Source organism: Myotis daubentonii, chromosome 7 (assembly GCF_963259705.1).
Source record: "Myotis daubentonii chromosome 7, mMyoDau2.1, whole genome shotgun sequence".
Classification (NCBI taxonomy): domain Eukaryota; kingdom Metazoa; phylum Chordata; class Mammalia; order Chiroptera; family Vespertilionidae; genus Myotis; species Myotis daubentonii.
The window spans coordinates 11062720-11086676 of record NC_081846.1 but is presented as its reverse complement, the minus strand read 5'-3'; the positions used below and the strand labels follow the sequence as shown (position 1 = coordinate 11086676).

At 34.1% G+C, this 23957-nt stretch overlaps 1 protein-coding gene across 7 annotated transcripts in view; it reads right to left on the bottom strand.

The window, feature by feature from the left end:
* NBEAL1 (neurobeachin like 1) overlaps nucleotides 1–23957 on the bottom strand; it is a 110432-nt gene that overhangs the window by 37176 nt on the left and 49299 nt on the right. For 6 of the 7 annotated variants that reach the window (XM_059702868.1, XM_059702871.1, XM_059702873.1 and 3 more), the window contains 16 exons: nucleotides 23793–23949; nucleotides 21859–22017; nucleotides 20276–20435; nucleotides 17523–17611; nucleotides 14683–15258; nucleotides 14153–14328; nucleotides 12784–12937; nucleotides 12360–12488; nucleotides 10019–10324; nucleotides 9780–9929; nucleotides 7228–7385; nucleotides 5280–5404; nucleotides 4221–4347; nucleotides 2384–2532; nucleotides 1649–1782; nucleotides 576–677 (listed from right to left, as the gene is read on the bottom strand). In XM_059702868.1, coding sequence (XP_059558851.1) covers nucleotides 576–677; nucleotides 1649–1782; nucleotides 2384–2532; nucleotides 4221–4347; nucleotides 5280–5404; nucleotides 7228–7385; nucleotides 9780–9929; nucleotides 10019–10324; nucleotides 12360–12488; nucleotides 12784–12937; nucleotides 14153–14328; nucleotides 14683–15258; nucleotides 17523–17611; nucleotides 20276–20435; nucleotides 21859–22017; nucleotides 23793–23949 — 2851 coding nt within the window. The remainder of the gene's footprint in view (nucleotides 1–575; nucleotides 678–1648; nucleotides 1783–2383; nucleotides 2533–4220; nucleotides 4348–5279; nucleotides 5405–7227; nucleotides 7386–9779; nucleotides 9930–10018; nucleotides 10325–12359; nucleotides 12489–12783; nucleotides 12938–14152; nucleotides 14329–14682; nucleotides 15259–17522; nucleotides 17612–20275; nucleotides 20436–21858; nucleotides 22018–23792; nucleotides 23950–23957) is intronic. The other variant, XM_059702870.1, reaches the window with a different exon arrangement.

The following is a 23957-nucleotide window of genomic DNA, read 5'->3' as shown; positions in this document are numbered from 1 at the left end:
AAAGTAATACTAAATACCAAATGTAATTGAAAAATAAAATAAACTATTAATGCACATGTGGATGAAGGAGAGAGCCAGGGTCAGAGACCCTAATTAGGAAACTACTAACAGTTTTGGACTGCAAAAAACAATGGCCTTTCCTTGGATTTTGGCAGTACAAATTAAAGAGGTGTTAGGATATAGGTGAGGGTAAAATACACAAAAGCATTAGCTTTGGCTGTCAAAAGAATGACGCTTTTTTTTTTAAACCTTTTTTCCATGATGCCTTTTATATTTCCCCATTTTTTACCTCATACATGGATTACTTTTATTATTAAGGAAAAAAACTTATTTTTTAAAAAGAGAAAATTAGTAAAAGAAAAAAAGAATTCGTAAGATATGCTTATAAACTGAGTAATATGAGAGCTGCAAGACAGGGCACTGTATGTGTGAGGGAAACAAAGATTCAAAGATAATTCAAAAGATCAACCTGAATGAAAGAACAGCAGTTATAATAATCAAAATAAAATAATCAGAAGAAGAAAGTTTTACTTTTATGCAAAACTCTGAGATGTAAAATGAACACCATTTCCTACCTGTGTCAATCCTGATGCTTTGAATAACTCCTGTGGTGATCTAGTTCCATAACTATTTGGAGAATGAAATGACAATAGTCTGCTATATACTTTGTTTCTGACCTATTAAAAAAACAGCATTTTATAGCTTAAAAATTGATCAAGACAAACCAGGATTATTAAAGCTTTTGTAACAGCTTTATTGAGATAATTCCTATACCATAAAATTCACCATTTAAGTATACTAGTCAGTGGGCTTATTTGTACATTGAGTTGTGCATCCATCAGCAGTATCAAACTTTGAAATATTTTCATCATCCCCAAAAGAAACTTTACTCACTAGCTATTGCTCCCCAAGACAGACTTGAACATGAAACAATTTTATTAGGAGAGACATCTGTGAGAGAGAATGGAGAGAGAGCTTAACAAGGTGGGGACAGATGTCAGAATGTGATGTCAAGTCTGACTCCAAGATAATGGCAGAGGGAAGAAAGGATGGGGCAAGTAATATGTCAAAGTTTACACAGCTAATGGTGGAGCAGATACTTAGACCCAGGGAACCTGGCTTCAGTGGTAATCTATTAATTATTTACACTGCTTAAGAATTTACTCTTCTCCAGACGAAATACATGCCCCATTATTGTTTAGTTTGAACCCAACCTAATTGCATAAATCCAATCATGTTATTTATATTCCATATTATTTCACAATTGGATACCATGAGTTACGTATTGGCTAACACTCAACATTCCACTACTTACCCATATATAAAACCTGAAAACAAGCACTCTATACGCTCAAACATAATCTCAACAAAAATTCACATACTACCTAGCCTCCAAAGTACAGGGTGGGGCAAAAGTAGGCTTACATATGTGAGTATGCAAAACATAGTGTTTATTCTTGTATTATTATTTATTATTTTCCACATGGACAACTGTAAACTTACTTTTGCCCAACCCTGTACATACTTTTTCATCTAACATTCTGACTTGATGAAAGAATAGATTCCAAAGTTTCAGTATAGCCCACTAATTGGAAAATTATTTCAAGCTAATACTTTGGGGCTCCCAAAAAGGTAGCATCTTACATACCTCTTTTTTGAAGTTAAGAAAGTAGTTGGATTGGTCAACATGAAAAATCTCAATGGCTGACCTCCTTAAGTTGTAACGCCGCAGGTGAATCTCTCGAACTTGAGAATGAGGCCACTTGAAATCAAAGCCTACTCCTTAAAACAGAAGGAATCTTGTGACTAAGTACCATAAAAAGTTACTCATGCTATGCAGAAAATACCTCCTAGTTCCCCAAAAAAGTAGCACTTAGGAAAAATAAATTCAATTTCTATATCAAAACACCATTTGTTAATTTATTGGATATTTAAATTGTTTCTCTTAAAACTATTTTAAAATGCTATAGCTATTGTACTTCCTTCCTATTAGAATACAAAATAATTCTGAATATTATATCTCAGAAACATTTTTTTCTCTTTATGTTGACATTTTAGATTTAAATATCCTTTTATTTTTAGATAAAGGATTAGGTGAGAAGCCTACAGGAATGAGTGGACATACAAATAAAATTAATACTGTATTTTATAACTTAAGTTTATAGCAATCCCCTCAACCAAACCTTTTGAGAACACTGATAAAACAAAAGCATTCCCTTCAATACATCATTGAATATAAATTTAATCCCATATGACTCTCCAATTCTCCTTTTCATGATAGATTATAATTCCAGTCCCATTTGATTGCTCTTTTCACGTTAATGATTGATAAACTGGATACTTAATATTGAACAACAGAAATTATTCCTCCAGAACTCCTCACCATCTTCTTTTTCAATGCTGCCATCATAGAAGTAAATGTGTTGAGTAGTGATTTCTAATCTGCCAGGAATTATGTCAATTATTGTAATGAGTTCACAGTCTACTGAGAAGACCAACTTTTCTTTTTGATCCTGTTCTTTATTCTCATCACTGTAAAAACAAAAATCAATCAAAACTCACTTCACTCTAAGTAAGATATGGAGATTAGCAGTACATAGTATTATCTTGTTTCTTGTCAGGTGATACTATGATAATGATGATGCTCTAAGTTTGATTTACTCATAGAAAGTCTCATTTCACAGTTTAAGAATCTATCATAATTAGCACTTCTAATAATAATTTATGAAACCACTAATGTTGTAATCCTTTATTCACAATATATTCTGTGGGCCAATTCATGTCTCCCAAATATAACTAAAATGACATGACCAGTGTTGCTGCATGTTTAAACTGACTTCTGCCAATAGTATTAAAGATTCACTGAATTTTGTTTTAATAGGTCATATACAATTAAAATGTAAAACATATTTTTTTGAAACTGGTAATGAGAATATTGGACAATATTTAAATAATTTAAATATGAAGCATATTTTTGTAGATAATTAAAAAACTATTGGATATTAATTTTATAAGACATAGATTTATATTTGAATATGATTTTTTATTTACACAAAATACATTAAGAATTTATGCATTTCATATAAGTTCACAAATTTATTTGTCATTAGTATTTCTTTTTAATAATTTTAATATCTGTAGTATTATCTCCTCTTTCATTGTTGATGCTGATAATTTATGTTGTTTTTCTTTCTTTCCTAACCAGTCTGGCTAGAGGTTTATTATTTCGTTATCTGTGTTTTAATAAAAAGCTTTAGCCCTAACTGATTTGGCTCAGTGGATAGAGCGTTGGCCCATGGACCGAAGGGTCTCAGGTTGGATTCTTATCAAGGGCATATACCTTGGTTGCACGCTGATGCCCGCCCCGGTTTGGGGTGCAATCCCTGGCTCAGGTTGGGGTGTGTGCAGGTGGCAACCAATCAGTAATATGTCTCTCACATTGATGTTTCTCTCTATTTTCCCCTCTTCCTTCCACTATCTCTAAAAATCAATGGAAAAATATGCTCAGGTGAGGATTAACAACAAACGATGATGACAACAACAAAAATAACCAACTTTGGTTTTCTTTTATCTTTTTGATTTTTCTTTTCCATGAATTTCTGCTTTTATCCTTTTTTAAAATATTTTTTTTATTGATTTCCAAGAGGAAGAGAGAGGGAGAGGGAGGAAAGGGGGAAGAGAGAGAGAGAGAGAGAGAGAGAGAGAGAGACATCATTCATGATGAGAGAGAATCATTGATCGCCTGCCTTCTGCACAGCCCACACTGGGGATCGAACCCACAACCTGGGCATATGCCCTGACCGGGAATCGAACTATGATCTTGTTCATAGGTCAATGCTCAACCACTGAGCCACGCCGGCTGGCATCTGCTTTTATCTTTATAATTTCTTCCTTTTGCTTAAGAGTTATATTTCATGCTGTACCCTTCCATCTAAACACAGCTTTAGCTATAAACCATAAATTGGATATTATATTTTCATTATCATTTGAATCAAATACTTTCTAATTTCAAGGTCCAGCTTCAAGTTATCCCAGTTCTAAGAAGCCTTCCTCAATAATCTCAGTTAACACTGACACACTCCTAACAGCTGATATAGCGTTAACTGTTGGACCCCGGAAATGTATAGTATTAAAATTTCAAGCAAGTTATCTTCCACATTTTTATAATCCCATTTCTCAGAACAAAACAATTTTAAATTATTTCAAATACATATACATACATATTTACTCTGGCTGTTATTTCCTCTTCAGAAAGATCTAACTTATCTTCCTCCATATCACTAACTTTTACTTGTTTCACTACTTCCAAAAGCAATGAATCACTGGAAGGCTGTGAGGGCTGGACACCTGTTTAAAAACAAAATATCTATTAAACACAATGTAAAAAAAATCATATTGTAGCTCTTTTGTAACTTCTGACTATTAATTATATGATAATGTGCATTACAAGTAAAGAAGGTACTTAGTTCTCTTGATTAATTTTATGGCATCAACTCTACTGACCAATATATTAAGGCAACTTTTAAAAAATTTAAAAATTGGTACTAATTTCATCTATAACTTAGTCATTGAACACAAAAGAACACAATGGACACAATGGAACACAGGTAGTTATGTATACACACAACTGGCCAATGACTCTTAATCTATATTTTGGAGTATTTCACAGACCTCTCTTCAAAAGGGAGAAATGCCACGTCAGAAGGTTAGAAAAGAATGGTTTCCTAAAGAATTATAGAACCTTTAAAGCAAGCATGTCAAACTTGCAGCCCGTGAGCCACGACTTTGACATGCTTGCTTTAAGTCTGCTTCAAATTACTGCAAGGCTATGAATTTTTAAGAAAAAGACATTGGCCCACCTAAGACTCTAAGTATCTAGAATTCTGTAATAATTCACGTTATAAAATAAAGGCCTAGCATTGCCAAGAATTCTAGATATATTTAACATTGGCATGTGTCTTGGTAAGCAAAACTAAGGAGAAAGGACTACTGTTTCAATGTACCACAATGGATATTAGAGATAACACATTTCACATGAATGACAGTATAATTTTATGGTTTTAAATTATGTTTTTGTTTGAAAAATTACAATCAATTTAAATAGAAAGTCGTGTTAGATTTAGGCCAACGGTAACAGAATTCAATATATATAACCACTTAAATGTCAATTCTAAAACATCATCCTTCTTTCATGAGTAAACAATTAATAAAAACAATAACAAACCCCATCAACACCCTTACTATCTTCAACAAATAAATAAATAACCACTGGAACTCACCTAGATTATCTCTCAAAGCACTAGCTTCATCGTGGGTTTTGAAATTATAATTTGGCACCAACTTAAGTCTCATACGGGAATAATTTTCTACATTAGCTAGTTTCCAGTGAATTGGATTTTGTTTCCTATGAATATTCGTAAGTAAATACATAAAGTTACAAAGACTGAAATAGAATAAGAAAGTATCAGGTACTTTACATGTGCTTAACACCATTTTATAAAAACATTCAAATTCATTAACTTATTTGATCCAAAAACAACCCTGAGAGAAAACCAATGCATGCGTAACTACAGTTTACATATGAGGTATCTAAGGCAAGCTAACTTTTTTGTGTGTGTGCCTAAAATGCCATGTGGTTTATAGGTAGCAGAAATAATATCTGAACATAAATCTTCATATGTATAACTTGATATGTTTTAATTCTTTCATGGTTATATGGAAGTTTTTAATTAGCTATACAAATTTATTCCAAATAAAGTTTTCAAAATAAAATAATTTTATTAAAAATAAAGTAATATAATTGCAAATGGATCAAAGATCTAAATATGAGTTAAAACTCTTAGAAAAAAAGATGGGATAAATCTTCATGACCTTAGAGTTGGAAATGGTTTCTTAGCTATGACATCAAAAACACAAGCAACAAAAGAAACAGACAAATTGGACTTCAAAATTCAAAACATTGTGCACTGAAGGCCACTATCAAGAAAGTGAAAAGATAGCCTACATATTTACAAATTATCCTATCTAATAGATAAACATGCTAATTGACTGTACCTTCGCTATACCTCCCATTGGCTAATTAGCATGATATGCAAATTAACCGCCAACAAAGATGGCGGCTAATTTGCATACTGCAGGCAGGGTGGGACAGCGCAGCCGCCAGTGCGAGAGCTGCCATCCAGGCCCCCGTGTGTGACCCCGGAAGCCGCTTGCCTGCCGCCCGTCGGGCCGCAGGCTGGCCCCAGAAGCCGCCCAGAAGCCGGTGATCTGAGAAAGATAGGGATCCCCTGGCCAGGCCTGACACCTCTGGCGGAGGCGTCAGGCCTGGGCAAGGGGCCGATCCGGTGATTGGAGGGTGATGGGGGTCAACGCCTCTAGGCAGTCTTTTCAATAAACAGTGTTGGGAAAACTGGCAGATACATGCAAAAAAATGAAATTGAACCACTTTCTTACACAATATATAAAAATAAATTAAAAGTGTATTAAAGGCTTAAATATAAGACCTAAACTCATAAAACTCCTAGAAAAAACATAGGCAGTAAACTCTTTGACCAATGCTCTTAGCACTACCTTTTTGGATAAGTCTCCTCGGCAAGGGAAACAAAGCAAAAATAAAAAATGGGACTATATCAAACTAAAGTTTTGTACAACTTAAGAAACCATCAACAAAACAGAACAACCACTTAATGAATGGCAGAAGAAAGTTGCAAATGATATACCCGATAAGTGATTAATATCCAAAATGTATAAGGAACTCAGATGCTTTTTTAACTTGGATTTTAAAATGCCTACACTTGTGCAGCTGTGACTTGTGACTGCAACCTCTGGCAGCAATTTGTTTCCTCCATTGTTTGTTTTCCAAAGGTCATCACTGGTAACAGCTGAGTGTGTTTCTTTCTGGTCTTAAACTGCATTTTACATATCTTGATGTTATCCCATATATTTTGAATCTTTATTTTTCCATTTAATGTCATTGAATTAACATTTTACAGGTCTTTAAACACTATAAGCCCAATTCCAATCATTCATCATATTCCAAAGAAAGGACGTATGATAACGTCACAATTAATAAAAAAATAAATAAACGCATACCCTGTTCTCCCATCTCTCACGTTCTTTTATAAATTGAACGTTTTTTTAATTGGATTGGAGAGGCTGTTGGCTTAAAAAGTTCTAGACCAGAGTTCTAAAGAAAAAGGTTATTGAATAGGTGGTATACATTCATACCTTTCAGCCCAAGGTCCCCTTTCACATGTAAGATAGATCTGTATTGTCTTCCAGCGTCTCAGAGTGGCTAACTGTTGAGTGTTAAGTTGTTTAAGCATATTATTATACCTCAAGTTCTCTTGGCGTGCTTTTCGATTAAATGGCTCCACAAAAAATTCCTGAAAGAGCAATAAGTAATACCACTGAATCATATATTTACAGGTATATTTGAAATTTTAATGCCATAGCTTTAAAAATTTGACCCAATAAAATCACATAGCAAAAGACAGGAGCTCGTAATCAACAGGATTTTCTTATTCTTTTGGAATAATTTACTTTAATGAAGCATGATATGATTCTAGCCATAATCCATTTTGGGTGTTTTTAAACTTGAGAAAATAACCAACAAGGAACCTATGTTATGAAATGAACATGTATTTTTATTTGGTCTTCTTTAATTTGTTTCATCTTCATTTTGTAGTTTTTAGCATATCGATTATGCATATTTTGTTAAACTGATACCTAAGTATTTCATTTTTTTTAGAGATACTCTAAATAGTATTTTTTTTATCCTCACCCAAGGAGTGAGGGCATTTTTCCCCACTGATTTTTAGAGAGTGGAAGGTAGAGGAGAGAGAGAGAGAGAGAAGAGAAACATTGCTGTGAAAAAGACAAATCATTTGGTTGCTTCCCACATGTGCCCTGACTGGGGATGGGATAGAACCTGCAACCCAGGTATGTACCCTTGACCAGAATATCGAACCTCAACCCTTCGGTACGTGGGCCAACGTTCCAACCACTGAGCAACGCTGGCCAGGGCTACAAGTATTTTTTTAAATTTCAGTTTTCAGTTGTTTATTGCTTAACATACAAAAATATGATTGAATTTGGTGTATTGATATTGTGTTCTGCAATCTTGCTGAAGTCATTAATTATAAGAAATTTTCAGTAGATTCCTTAGAATTTTCTACATAGAAAATCATGTTATCTGCAAATAGTTGTATTTCTTCTTTCCCAATGTAAATGTCTTTTATTTCTTTTTCTGTTCTTACTGCATTTGCTAGGATTATGAAGCAACAGTGATTAGGAACAGTGAAAGGAGACATTCCTGCCTAGTTCTCTATCTTCTTTATCCTACAGGAAAGCACTGTTAGTTGTTCACCCTTAAATACAAAATTAGCTATAGGATTTCTGTAGAAATTTAGTTACTTCCCTTCTGTTTCCAGCTTGCTGAAAGCTTTGATCACAAATGGATGTTAAATTTTGTCAAATACTTTTCCACATCTGTTATTTGATCATGTATTTTTTTCTTGATAAGTATGCTAGTGTGGTCCATTATATTGATTATCAAATGTTGAACCAGCCTTGCATTCCCAAGATAAACTCTACCTGGTTGTGATATATTATTTTTTCATACATTCCTGTATTTGGTTTGCACCAATGTTCCTGAGCGACAATGGTCTGTAGTTTTCTTGTACTATTTTGTATGATTTGAACAGAAGGGTAATATTGCCCTCGTATGAGTTGGGAATTGATCCCACTTTTAAAAAATATATATTTATTTTATTGATTTTTTACAGAGAGGAAGAGAGAGGATAGTTAGAAACATCAATCAGCTGCTTCCTGCACACCTCCTACTGAGGATGTGCCCACAACCAAGGTATATGCCCTTGACCGGAATCGAACCTGGGACGTTTCAGTTCGCAGGCCAACGCTCTATCCACTGAGCCAAACCGGTTAGAGCTGGTCCTACTTTTCTATTTTTGAAGCGACTGTGAGGAACTGGTGTAATTTCTCCATTATGTTTGGTAAAATTTGCCAGTGAAACAACCTACTTCTGAAGTTTGCCCTTTTGGAAGTTGTTTGTTTGTTTATTTGTTTTTACCAATAAATTCAATTATCTTTAACATGCGGAAGACTATCCAGGTTATCTACTTATTACTGTGTTAGCTTTGGAAATTTGTATTTATCAAGAAATTGATTCACTTCATTTGTCATGTCATTTATGTTCATAGACTGGTTTGTAGTAATCTTTTATCATCATATTGATATTTGTGAAGTCAGTGATAATACCTCCCCTTTTATTTGGGTATTGGCTATTTTTCATTTTTCTTTTTTTGCTTTGGAAATCTGGCTAGAAATTTATCAATTTTATTGATATTTTGAATAACTAGATTTTGGTTTCATTGATTTCCTCTACGTTTTCCTACTTCCAATTTCATTGACTTAGAGACTAATTTAATTAGATTACTTTTCTTTTTCTAGTTTAAGGTGGAAACTTAAATTATTAATTTAAGGCCCTTCTTCTTTTCTAATATAAATATTTCATGCTATAAATTCCCCTCTAAGCACTGATTTATATCCAGACTCCTTAGAGAAACCTACTATCAGCTTAATAGACTTTTTACATAATCACTACTAAATTTTTGTTACTGATCAATGTTTTCCTTCCGATTCTGGAATAACTGTAGACAATTAGACATACTATTTGTTTTCAAAGTTCAGGCTTGTTATTACTTGAAATCAACATTAAAAAAAAAACACTAGCTACTAAAACACTTAACAATTTTTACCTGAAACTTGAGCTTGCTTTCTCCTCCTTCCCGGTCTCTTTTATGCATATTCACCATTAAGGCTTCATAACAATCCTTCCAATAAAGCGCCATGTTCTCATGACCATCATAAAATGTATGGGTTTCATACTGCTTCATATAAGGTATAATCTTATAAAAATATATACAAAATTTAATATATACTTTCATAAAAATAATAATTTAGCAGAAAAATTTCACTCAAAAAAGGTAAAACTTACATATTTTTCAATGTAAACTTGCCATTCACTTGAACTGCAATATTCTTGAAAATCTTCAAAAAATGAGGAACTACCATTGGTGAAAGGTAAGGAAGGCAGGTGCAAGTTCATGAAGAGAAGCTCATAAATTTTGGAAACCAGGGTACGGACGAGGGGAATCAGAAATGAGTAGATTTCCGTTTGTTCCTTGATTGACTGACTTAGAACATGTTCTAGCTTCCCTAAAATATAGCATGCTTCATCCTGACTTTCAATCACTTTGGTCTGCAGAAGGGTGTTTAGCTTAGCTGATGCCACTGCACAAACCTAAAGAAAATAGGTAAGACAGAGTAGAAAAAAGCCAACATTTAGTGAGAGCAAAAGTTCTTTCACTCTTGAAGTTTTTTTTTTAAGAAATTATAAATGTATCTATCACATGTTTAATTTGGAATATGCAATAAAGTTGTGGTGGATAATTAATCCAACATCCATTCCACTCCTCTTATAGTCTGCAAGGATAGGGGAATGATTCCATCTCTAGTTCCAATAATAGGTCCTAAAGGTTAAAAGCCAAACTTCCAACCCCTTGCCACAGTGACTCGTTCAATCAACTCATGTCATTGTCTTTGTCACAGGGATTCATTCAGGAATTCATTCAGCCTTATCAGTGCAAGTTCAGAACTTTTTTACGTAACTGTTAAAAAATGTGAAGGGTCTCAGAATTTATCTCACCTTCAAGCTAATAAGTTAGTCTACCATAGTTTCATAGATACTGGCAGAAGACATTAGACTCCTGGGTCAGAAACAAAGATCTGTAGCATTAGCAAAAGCCTTCTTTTGCATGTTACTTGGTTCCCCCAACTGCAATTCCCTTGGTGAGGGATGAATAGGACTAGATGATGCCTGCACACACAATGGTTGCATTATAAGAGAGGAACCCCGAGCACAGGGAACCCAAATATTTTACGTGTGGTAGTAACTGTGCCTAAACTCTGCCTGGCAGGGAGACATTATCTTTATTATGCTGGACAGTAAACAAACCTGCCTTTTGCTCTGGAGGGAAGACATGCTCTCTGCCTTCCAAAGCTGTTCCCTATACATGCATCCTCAGAAAGACCATTCATAACAAAGGCATCCAGGGTCTCTACAAGATATGCAGAAACACAGAGACCCATGAAGAACTGTCTACCAACAATGACTGCAGGAAGAAGCAATCACTTTCTCTGAATATGAATAAGGAAGCACGTAGCCCCAGGAGCTGTTGGCAACCATTCTGCAACAGTAAGAGCAGCCAAACTTAGGACCAACGGACATGTGATGGAGAGCAGTGCTGCAAGAACAGCAAATAAATGGAACTGGAGCCTTGACTGAATCATGCCTTGAACTCATATGAACGATGGAATTTTCAATTACATGAGCCAATAAATCTTAAGAAGTCAGTTGGACTTGATGTTTCTGCTATTTGCAATCAAAAGCACTCTGATACATAAAGGACAGGTACACAAGGAGACCAAGTCCTTGATCAGAAATCTAAGTATCCTGCCCTGGCCAGGTAGAGCTCAGTTGATAAGAGCATTATCCTGATACACCAAGGTTGCTGGTACAATCCCTGGTCAGGGCACATACAAGAATCAACCAATGAATTAATAAGCGAAACAGCAAATTTATGTCTCTCTGTCTCTCTCTCTCAAAAATGCTAATACTTGGTAGATATTCAGTAGGTGTATGATGAATGAAAAAGTATTAAATAGAAAGTAAACTGGACTAGTGGATTAGTAGAGTACCAGAATATGATTTTGAAATGAACGACTTAAAAAAATAATTTGCCTAGCCCATTCGGTGTGGCTCAGTGGTTGAGCATCGACTTATGAACCAGGAAGTCATGGATTGATTCCTGGTCAGGGCACATGTCCAGGTTGTAAGTTCAGTCTGTTTCTAACTCTCTCTCCCTCTCCCTTCCTCTCTGAAATCAATAAAAAATATATTTTAAAAGTAAATAATTTGCCTAAACTGCACATATATAAATAGTCTATGCAAGCAGTATAGCTTCTAGCTTCATTAAATATAGATATGAGCAATGCCTTCTAATATAAGCTATATATATAGATAGATAGATAGATAGATAGATAGATAGATAGATAGATATATACACACTTTAAAGGGAAATTTTAAAAATATACTGAGTCATAAAAATCAGGAAAAAATAATTAGCTGACTCACAAAACTGAAACAAGAATTAAATCATAAATATTTTGGAACTAATTTAAAAAATTAAAACACTGGAAACATATCATCTAGTTATCACACTAATAATTCCTAAACTACTTGCAAATATAGAAAATGTGTAAAAGAATTGACAAACCTGCAAATTACCCCTTCCAATAAATCCTAGAAGCAACTGGATTTGAATTTGAGAGAGTTTTCCCCATAATGGACTTTCAGAATACCACACTGACAGACAGTCGAAGAGCAGCATCGTATCCTCTAAAAGCTATTGCAGAGGAAGAATTGAAAAAGAAAAACATTCAGTTCTTTAATCTACTGATGATGAGTTTTCCCCAACACTAATACCAATTATAAATATTTCAAAACTACTTCAATGTACAGTTAGTAAAGGCCAAAAGACTTATCCTAGTAACAAGCTAACAAAATCTGTGACTATCACATCTTATCCATGTTTATTGCATCTGATTAAATATTAATACTCTGAAAAGAGGGGATACAAAATTTGTTTAAATAAAGTCCTTAAAAAAGAGTCTTTCATTGCCAAAGAAATATTACTATACCTTCTCAGTCCACGTGTTTGAATTAACTAGTCCCTCTGACTGCAGAAAGTCCTGTATGATCAGCATGAGTCGGAAGGCATTTTCAGCAGTAACTGGATTAGTTTTTGCTTCTCTGTTTTCTGTGACTGCCCATTCTAACATCTTCTGCAGCAAACTAAGTGTAAAACAGCCCTCTTAAAACCATTTTAAACTTAGAAAAATAGTAGGATATTTTAAAAAACAGTTATTATTTACTAAGACTATACCTCCAAAGATACACTACCACTGGCAGGTATCACAGAACACTTGGATAGAATTTAATAATAATAAAGCAACTTTTTAATCTCTGGAGTATCTTTTCAAAAAAAATGATTTTAGAGAGAGAGGGAGGAGGAGAAAAACATCATTGGAAGCCTCCTGCACGTACCCCAACTGGGGATCAAACCCACAACTTGGGCACGTGCCCTGACTGAAAATCAAAACCACGACCCTTTGGTACACAGGTCGACACTCTAACCAACTGAGCTACACCAGCCAGGGCTGGAGAATCTATTTTTAACACACCTAATACTAAATGGCAAAGTAAAAGTTACCTGTTGACTATTAAAAAGCTATGAAGCCCTGACTGGTTTGGCTCAGTGGATAAAGCATCAGCCCGTGAACTCAAGGGTCCCAGGTTCGAATCCGGTCAAGGGCATGTACCTTGGTTGCGGGCACATCCCCAGTGGGGGGTGTGCAGGAGGCAGTTGATCGATGTTCCTCTCTCATCGATGTTTCTAACTCTCTATCCCTCTCCCTTCCTCTCTGTAAAAAATCGATAAAATATATTTTTTAAAAAAAGCTATGAAAATAATTGACATTCAAGTCTCCATGAAATATTTAAAAGTTTCTGTAAAGCTGAAATTGTTAGGTTAGAAAAGGAAGCCTTATTATGACTTATAGTGGGTCAAGCTCTGTGGAAAAAGAAAGAAGTAACTCTCTTCTAGTGTACTACTAGTGTTCTATCTATCATATATAGGGAACTCAATGCTTTAGAGAAGTAATTTTCATGAAAACACTACTGTTTTCCCTTAGCATGGAAACCTTCAAACATGGACAAGACCGTAGAACACAAGCACCCAGTGCTTTGTACTGCAGAAAACAATTTAAACAACAGGAAATATATAATGACTTAAAATCCAAATTAATTTAAGATTTAAATCTCTTCACACTGGAGCTAGTTTTGATTTCTCTTTAGATCCCAATAGAAGGGCAACAGCCAAAAAAGGGGCTGAAAACAAAGGTTCTCCTTTTTTCTACATCCACTGAATACTGGATAAATGTTCAATAAAATATTTTAGACTCTGGTCCACTTCAAGACGAGAGGGGAAGTCAAAAACGGAATGCTTACATTAGTTTTATTTCATCTGATGGTCGAAGTAGCTCACTGGATATTACTGATTTAGTTAGTGCCGAAAACACTTGTCCCCGTTCAATCCAAGTATCATCATCAGACTTTTCTAGTCCTTTACACATTACATAGATCAAAATATTTGTCAGTAATTGAAGAAGCTCTTCCTCACATCTCTATAAAAAATATAAAGTAATATTAGATTAAAGGTTAATAATAATCTAATATTAGTGTTAAAAGTACAGAAGAACCATCACATATACTGACTGTAATCCTTTAACATATTATTAAAGTGCCTGGATGAACCTGGAACCTTACTAGTAGGTCCTAGAAAGATACAAGGATAAGTAAGACACTGGCTTTGTTCTCAAGACAATTTAATGACTTACAGGCTTCTAATATCTGAGATCATGAAACTTAGAACCTGAATATAAAATGGAACTGTTAACAATTATACATTTCTAAGGATTAGAAGTATATAATAGACATATAAAAATAAAAACAGCATTTGGACAAATAAGGTATTTTACCTCTTGGCTTTCAAGTAAAGAGAAGTCATCACAAAAGCCCGTATCATTTGTGATGCTGCTTTCTTTGTCAGATTGCACAGAAAATGATTTAGTAGACTCTATTGGGGATGGCGTGCTAGGCAAGCTATCTGGCATTTGACTGCCACTATCACTCAGTTCACATGAGTCAATTCCACTAAGATCTAAACTCAAATGTGAAGGGTTACTGTGCCAGAATTCTTCCTGATTCTCTGATTTGAAAGACAATTCTCCCACAGAGCTATCTTCTTGAAATAATGGTGTGTTTGAATCTAAAGAGTGTCTATCATCCAAACTCCATTGATCAGAAGACACATTAGCTGAGGCAAAAGAGTTGATTTTTTCATCGTCTGTCTTTTCATCAAAGTTCCTCTTGATATCTTCAGCTGATATATTTTTATCATTGTCTTTCATTGAAACAGCCCTATTGTGCTTATGAAAAGTATTTCCATTTTCAAAATTTGCTTTAACAAAAAGCCTAACTAAAGTGTCTTGCCAACCGACTTGTTGAGAAATTTGATGTGCTGCATCTGGCTGGGACTGTAAAATCTGTAAAATCTGCAAAGAGATTAAGAACACAAAATTTGTCAAAAAGTATACAGTCCTTTACATCAAAAACAATTTCTTTTCAGTTATTTTAATGACAAAGTAACTTAATGAGAAATTTTCAAAAAATTATGTCTGTAACTGGGTTAGAAACTATTTGGAAGGCAGACATTATATTTGAAACTAATCCACATATTTCATTACAGAGTAAAGATGTACTCAAATATTTATTGAAAGATAAAGAAAGATAAACAATCCTCCACATGTCAACACACTCATGTTATTCATTTAATTTGGTCAGAGAGAAAATATAAAGGTATAATTAAAATTTAATAAAGTTATATCCTCCTAACTAAATACTTACCATGAGCCTATTACATTTGTTTAGCAAATACTGAACATCTACTATGTGGCAGACACAGTTCGGTACTAGGGTTAGGGGAGTAAATAGGACAAACAAGACACTTAGACAGAACCTAAGGGCCTCAAGAATAATGTTTTCCCATCTCAATTTTTTTTCCAGGCAAAGTTGATGGTTGTTTTGGCAAAAACATTTTTTTCATTCACTCTATATTGTGCAAACAAAACAAAACTAAATTTTAATTCCAGAAAAACTAATTCCAATAAAATGGAAGCTGCTGTTTAACTAGAATGAGAAATTGAAATTAAAGAGATGTGGCAATGTGTATGATTTCCACTTTCTAACTGATTTCACTTTTTGGGAAAATTAAAAACAAGTCTCAAACACTGTCAAACTCAGGTAAGATCCTTAAGACATTTTTAACACAAAGCCAATAAACTTCTATGTAGATGAAAGGAAATTTGGCTCCTAGTGTTTAGAGTATCTCTTTTATCAGAATTTCTAACTCTGACAGGTTTCACATCAGGAGATGAATAATTTTGATAGGAACTTCAATATTAATAGTTCTAATGTACATTGATGCTGATATAGAAAGCAGTAAGGCACAATGAAATGCGGAGTTTCTTTCTTCACTAATGCTATCAATCAGTGTGCTACCATTATTCTAAAGGTGCAGTATACCAATTCTTTTTTCTTCCAGATTAAGCTTTCCTTGGATAAAAACTAGATCACTCATTTATGGAATACAATGAACAACATAAAGCGATGAACAAAAACAGATCCAGAGACAGAGAAGCATCGATTAGACTTTGAAACCTCAGAGGGAAGGTAGGGGAGGGTGGGGGTAAGGGGAGAGATTAACCAAAGGACTTGTATGCATGCATATAAGCCTAACCAATGGACACAGATACCAGGGGGGTGAGGGCATGAGTGGGGGGGGGAGGCTAGGGGGGAAATGGGGGGACAAGGACACATATATAATACCTTAATAAAGAAAAAAAAATAAAACTACTACTAAAAAATCTCACACACACACACACACACACACAAACTAGATTGCATGGACAGCTGTTTCTAATCGCTCACTAAAAGGATAGGGTCCATTTACAAGACCTGTTTCAAGAACAATATGGCAAAATCCATCAAAATGTAAACTATAAATATCCTATGACACAGCAATTCCATTTCATGGATTATGTACTGCAGATATATCACCACAAATAAAGATATGCAAAAAATGTTCTTTCTAGAAGTTTATTAACACGGAAAAAAAGAGGAATCAACCTAAATGCCCATCAACAAAGAACCAAGTAATACTTAATAGAACAGCGAAAACTGAAAAACTAAGTAGCCATTCAAGAGAAAGATATATATTTTGATTTACTGTGACCTAATCAGGAAAAGAAAAGCAAGGATGCAAATTAAATGCTAGACAGGTCAGTGGTTCCCAGTGGAGTAGAGAGGAGGAATCGTAAAGAATCTCAAGGGATAACTAATTGTTGACTTAGTTAAAGGTTAAATGGGTGCACTGAAGGCAAATCATTGTTGGAATAGTCATGAACAGATTATAGAAAATTCTTTCCACAAAGTTCTAAGTTTCAGAAACTCAAAAATATAGTAAACGTATTAGAAATGGTCATAATCATTCAAAGTCCTTAATAAAGAAACTACTCTTTGGCTGTAAATTTTTGACTCTGAAAGGGCATATTTCCAGGAGCCCATGTAATAAGCTCAAAAGAACAAATTCATATGCTAAATGCTTGTACATGAAGTTAACTCACATCAAAAAAGGAAACCATAAAATGTCATTTATAAAATAACAGATATTAAAACTTACATCTGGTGCATAACACTCAATCTAAAAGTTATTCAAATGACACTGCTATTTTTAAAGTCTATCTTAAAGTTTACTAACCTTTCTGCAGATGACCACCCTGACATTTATGTATGTTCTGTGAGATATATATACCACAGATAACAGATCTTTGAAATTAATAGCAGGATCTGTGGTGGGAAAAAAAGAAAAAGTTAAAATTAAATTCCAGAGATAACCAAAGAAAGAACTGTAGGTGTTATATAAATGTTGAATTAATTGCTTCATTTTCATTTTATTTTTTGCTGTCAACAACAAATGCCTTTTTATTTTTTTTCCAACTTTATTAAGATATCATTGACATAACATAGTATAAATTTAAGGTATATAATGATTTGATGATATGTGTATATATTGTAAAATGATTATCACAATAAGGTTAACATATTCATCAACTCAGTTACCTTTTTTCCTGTGTATGGTGAAAATATTCAAGATCTGCTCTTAGTAACTTTCAAGTACACAATATTAACTATAGTTACCATGCTGTACATTAGATGCCCAGGACTTACTCATCTTGTAACTAAAAGTTTATACACTTTGACCACTTTCACCCATATCTCCCCCCTACACCTCCCTCAGCCCTGGTAACCGCCATCTACTCTGTTTCTATGATCTAATTTTTTTGGATTTCACACATGAGATCAGACAGTATTTGTCCCCTGATTTATTTTACTTAGCAGAATACTCTCCAGATTCTTCCTTCCTTTTCATGGCTAATATTTACTGTGTATATTTATATATAACATGTCTTCTCTACCAATTCATCTGTCAATGAACACTTAAGATATTTCCATGTCTTGGCTATTATGAATAATGATGCAATTAACATGGGGGTAAAGATTTCTTAGAGATAGTAATTTCATGTCTTTTTGATATATACCCAGAAGTGGGATTGCTAGGTCATAGAGTAGTTCTATTTTTAATTTTCTGAAGAACCTACATACCATTTACTACAATAGCTGTACCAATTTACATTAGCACCAATAGGTCACAAGGTTCTCTTTTCTCCACATCTTCACCAGCACTCCTCTTTTGTCTTTTTGATAATTGCTATCTTAACAAGTGTGAAGTGGTATCTGTGGCCTGATTTGCATTTCCCTGATATTTAAGGATGTTGAGCACCTTTTCATGTTCCTGTTGGCCATTTGTACATCTTCTTTGGAAAAATAGCTATTCAGGTCCTTATGTTAATTTTTTAATTGGACTTTTTTGCTGTTGAGTTGTACAGTTTCCTTATATATTTTGAATATTAACCCTTCATCAGATTTTAACTTGCAAATATTTTCTCCCCCTCTGTGGGTTACCTTTTAATTTTGATGGTTTCTTTTGCTGTGCAGAAGCCTGTGTTGTAGTCTCACTTGTTTTGACATTTTTTGCTGGAGCTTTTGGTATCATACTCAAAATACCACTGTCAAGACCTATGATAAGAAGCTTTTCTGTATGTTTTCTTTTAGCAGTTTTATGGCTCAGGTCTTACACTGAAATATTTAATCCACTTGGGCTAAATTTTGTGAATGGTATAAGATGAGGGTCCATTTTCATTCTTTTGCATGTGGATATTCAGTTTTGCTGACAACATTTATTGATGAAACTACCTTTTCCCCACTGAGTATTATTAGACACCTTGTCAAATATTAGTTGATCATATATACATAGGTTTATTGATTATGTTCTTTGGTCTATGTGTCTGTTTTTATACCTGTAACATACGGTTTTGACTATTACAGATATGTTTAAATTTTACAAAGACAAGAGGTTTAGAATGTTTGACATCTTCCCGAGTAAACTGTAAATAATAATTATTTTCTTTTGTTTGCCTGAACATACTGTCCATACTACTTGGGTCTTATACTATTACTTATATTTTTAAGTACATGTTTTGTCTTATCAGCAAGATGGTAAACCACTCAAGACAAAGACCTTATCTTACCTTTTGAACCCCCAGTATCTGATAATTTTATAGTTTTTAGTATGTACTAAAAAAAAAAAATAGTTTATAAAAAAGGATTATCTGACGTTTTAATTTTGCCTTTAACAATTTAAGCTCCCAAAAGAAAAAAGATAAAGTATTTTGTATATATTTTCTCTAGTGTCCATTTCTTATTATAGAGACTCAATTATTTACTAATCAATCAACATTAAGTAAAGGCCTACCAAGTAAGGCACTGTGTTAGACCAAGGAAGAAAATAAGAAACAAAGGCACATAAGAAACAGTACCCAAGGAAAGCCTTGCTGAATCAAATAACAGGTCATTTAAGCCCAGCCAGTATGGCTCAGTGGTTGAACGTCGACCTATGAACTGTAACGTCATGGATCAATTCCTGGTCAGGGCACATGCCTGGGTTGTGGGCTCGATACCTCCCAGTAAGGGGTGTGCAGGAGGCAGCCAATCGATTATCTCATTGATGCTTCTATCTCTCTCTCCCTTACCCCCGCCACTCTGAAATCAATAATAACATATTAAAAAACAACAACAGGTAATTTAAAAAGCTGAGGAAGGAGGGAGAAAAACCTCGAGGGGGGCAGGGATGAGAACCATCAAATAGAATTATGCTACTATGAAGAACATTCCTTAAAAATAATCAGGATTGCCCTAGCTGGGTGGCTCAGTTGGTTGGAGCATTGTCTTGTACACCAAAAGGTTTTGGGTTTGATCTTGGTCAGAGTACGTACAGAAGGCAACCAACCCCTTCCTCTCTCTTTCAAAAAATCAATGAAAACATATCCGCTGATGAGGATTAAAAAATATATATTTAAAAAATATCATCAGTACCATTACCCTTAGTCATACCTGTATTTATGATTTGATTGATGAGGTTTTTAATGAGAGAAGTACTAACAGGTGTTTCATTTAGAAGGAGTCCCAATCCTGAATAGCCAACTTCTCTGAGTCGAATACGTTGTTTACTTCGTTCATATACATTTGTACATTTCAACATTTGTTCCATAACCTGGTCACAATTTTAATAGAGTCTTCTTAATATAGAGAACTAAGAACAGTGTGTCATAGGTTAATATTGAATAAAATATTGGTGTAATATGTTTTTTGAAACATAATCGTATTTCTTAAGTATACCCCCCCAAAAAAAAAAACCCAGCACTAATAGGGAGGAGTGCTCTATATCTTATTATCATTCAAAAATAATTGAAAAATAAATTGGACTAAGACACATCTGTGTTAGAATAATTAATATGTTTAAAATTCTAGTTTACATGTACTTCTTAGCAGATGAAAGGAATAATATACATTTTCTTTTAATGGCTAAGGCATATATGGAAACAAACCCTGTAGCTTATAAGAGGAATAATAGTGTGTTCTCAAAGAGAACAAAGATCTTCTAGATTAGTCTAGTAATCCATTTATGTAGCAGTTATCAAAATAATTTTTAATAACAAAGAAATAGCTTGCAAAGCAACCTATCAATATGCTAAAATAGGTACTAAATCAGGAACCCCATACTTCTTAGAGTGAGATCAACATTTTTCAAAAAGAGAAACTGAAACCATATATGGAAAGGGTAATCTTGAAAATAATATCATGAAGAATCCTTCCTAAGCCATTTTTTAAAGAAATAACATTTAATCTCATCTCCACAAAGGAACACTTGTATGGGCAGATGCCTTAAAGAGTGACTTCACGGGTCACCACAACCAAAACGCAAGAGACCACTTCTTAGTGTACCTTTGTTTTCTAAAGTTTAGGGATTTCAACATAGGCAATCCAAATATGACCCATAAGTAGACTTTATAATGTAACGCTAATGCTCTAAGAGGAAACAACTGTTGTAAGGCAATTAAACATAATGAACAGGAGAATAAATCATGAAAAAAACAAAAGGATGTATTCAGCAACAGAAATATGACTGCCTCGGCTTTTAGTTAATAAAAAAGGTGTAGTGGGTGGCTTCAGCCAAAGTTCAGAGTTTGGAATAGTCTAGAGTGTTTAATAAAAATAGGTTCTATATTCTTTGACAAGACAAATTACAATTTTTTCTGCCTGAGTTTCTTCATCTGAAATGTGGGGATGAAAATAATACACACTTCATGAAGTTGTTGCAAGTGCCTGACAAATAGTGCTTATATAAGGTTAATTATGATCTGCCATGTAGACCCACCACAAGTGAAAATAGAGATGAGAGATTTTATATTGAGGATGGTATAACAAAGTACATTTTCCACTGAAATTGTTGATAAGATTACAATATAGTTTTTTTAATATGCAAACAAAAACAAGGAAAATATATATCAAAACAAATGTGACATTTATAATTAGAAGTAGATATAAAAAAGATTTACATTCATAAAATGTATATATTCCAAGTAAATTCATATACCATTACTGTCCCAAAATATAAAGACATCTGAAAAATGTACCTTAAAAATGATTTCTCTTAGTCTGTCAGAGTACTTCTGATTTAAGAGCAAGGCATAAAGTATGTCAGCATTTCCTGGTTCAAACAGCAGTAAGAAAAGCTGACCTCTAGTTGGGCTGGTACGCAGGAGACTAAAGAGTATATCCAAAATTCCAAAGAGCTTTTAAAATCAAACAACACAAATCAAATGACCACACTCAGATATGGAAGCCAAACAAAACCATAAACCACAAACAGTAATTTAACTAAATCCTACATACCCTAATATTCTAGCTTAACTAAACTGTCTGATGTCTTCTGAACCCTGCCTTTCACTCCATTATGCTTTTTGATTTATTCCACTTCCTTTTGTATATCTTCTCACTACCACATTTACCTGCTGAACTATACCTATTCCGCTTTATCCATATGAAAGCAATCTCTTCCATAAAGCCTTTCCTGGTCTCCTCACTATGTAATACTCTCGTATGAAAACCTCATAGGACTTTGTTTCTCTCTTATAGATGTTATCATGCTCTTTTTTTGTTTGTTTCATAATTATTTATAAACTTTTCTTACCCCTGCCTCCATTAGGCTAAAAGTAAAAATGATAATTGGTTTGTCAGTATAAACCTAGAATGGCTGGTATTGTTCTATACAGAGTTAAGTTTTCAAAAAATAATTCTTTGAATTGGCCAAGAAAATGTCATTGGCAATGAATCATAGCAGGTGACAATAGAGCTAACATTTAATAAGATGGCTATTCATTATTCTAAATGATAAGAAGCATTTGAAGTAGTCCGACCTTATAGGGAAACTGCCAAAGTTCACTTATCTATATAATACCAATTGTAACGGCATATGACCATTGGGTAAACAATGAGTATTTCATGATACAGGGAAAAATATTTAAGTCAACATAAATTAAAGCGCCTCAAATTTGATGTTGAGAGTGGGATATAGAAAGAGCACAGAAACAGCAGTAAAGACACTTGGTTCTTCTAGTCCCAGGTATATCAGCAGTGTGACAAATTTTTAAGTCTCCAAATCTTTCTGAACATATATTTTCAAATGTACAAGTGGGAAGAGGAATTCCTGATCTGTATATTTTATACAAGTGGTTCTCAGATTCTACCATGTACCACAATCACCTGGAGAGTTTGATTCAGTAGTATCTTTTAATTTATAAAAAGTTCCCAGGTAAAGCTAACTAAACATTGAGAACCACTGTATTAAAAAGTAGTTCTGAGCTATAAATAAATAATGTATATAAAGACAGAAATACATTTACAATTTACTTTATGCAAAATTTTTATGAATCTATGTTAAAATTCATGTTAAAAATCTGCCCAGTAACTCTGATGATAGGTAAATGTACATTATGTGACCTATGAAAATAGGCTCAGAATTGCCAGACAAAGCAACTATTTTCACATCCTACTTTCTAGTTCATTAAAATATTTTAGTACACTGACATCTAGTTTATTAAACTTTCAGTTAGGAGATAAATTTTACTTATTTAACTGTATAATATTATATGTGACACTATAAACATTTTACTGTTAGAATGTTTATTATCTACACTAATAAAAGAGAAAGATGCAAACTGACTATACTTTCACGATGCCCACCAGCCAATCAGGAGTGAGTATGCAAATTAACTCAACAAAGATGTTAGGTTAATTTGAATACGCAGGCGCTGAACAGCTGGGCAGGACACTTGCATCCCACAGGCATTCCGCACGCCCCAGCCACTCCTGGCTTCTGGGCAGCGTGGGAAGGCAGAAAGGCAGCTCTGGACCAGAGCGAAGGCAGTGTCCGCAGCTAGGGGAAGGAAGGCCCATTCTTGCAAGAATCTTCGTGCATCGGGCCTCTAGTACATATATAAGTTTAAAAGATGATGATACAGAAACTTAAATGTTAAAAGGAAAAATCAGATCATCTTGGGCACAATACCTGTTCTTCTTCATTAATAGCAGCTATGTAACCCATAATACTTTGTATCTCTTCATGAGTCCCACCTTTGCACAGAAAATATTTAATTAGTCCATACAAAGAAGTCCTTATTGCCCGAATATCATCTAGAGACAGCTCACTATATTTACAATCACTTCTGAAAGA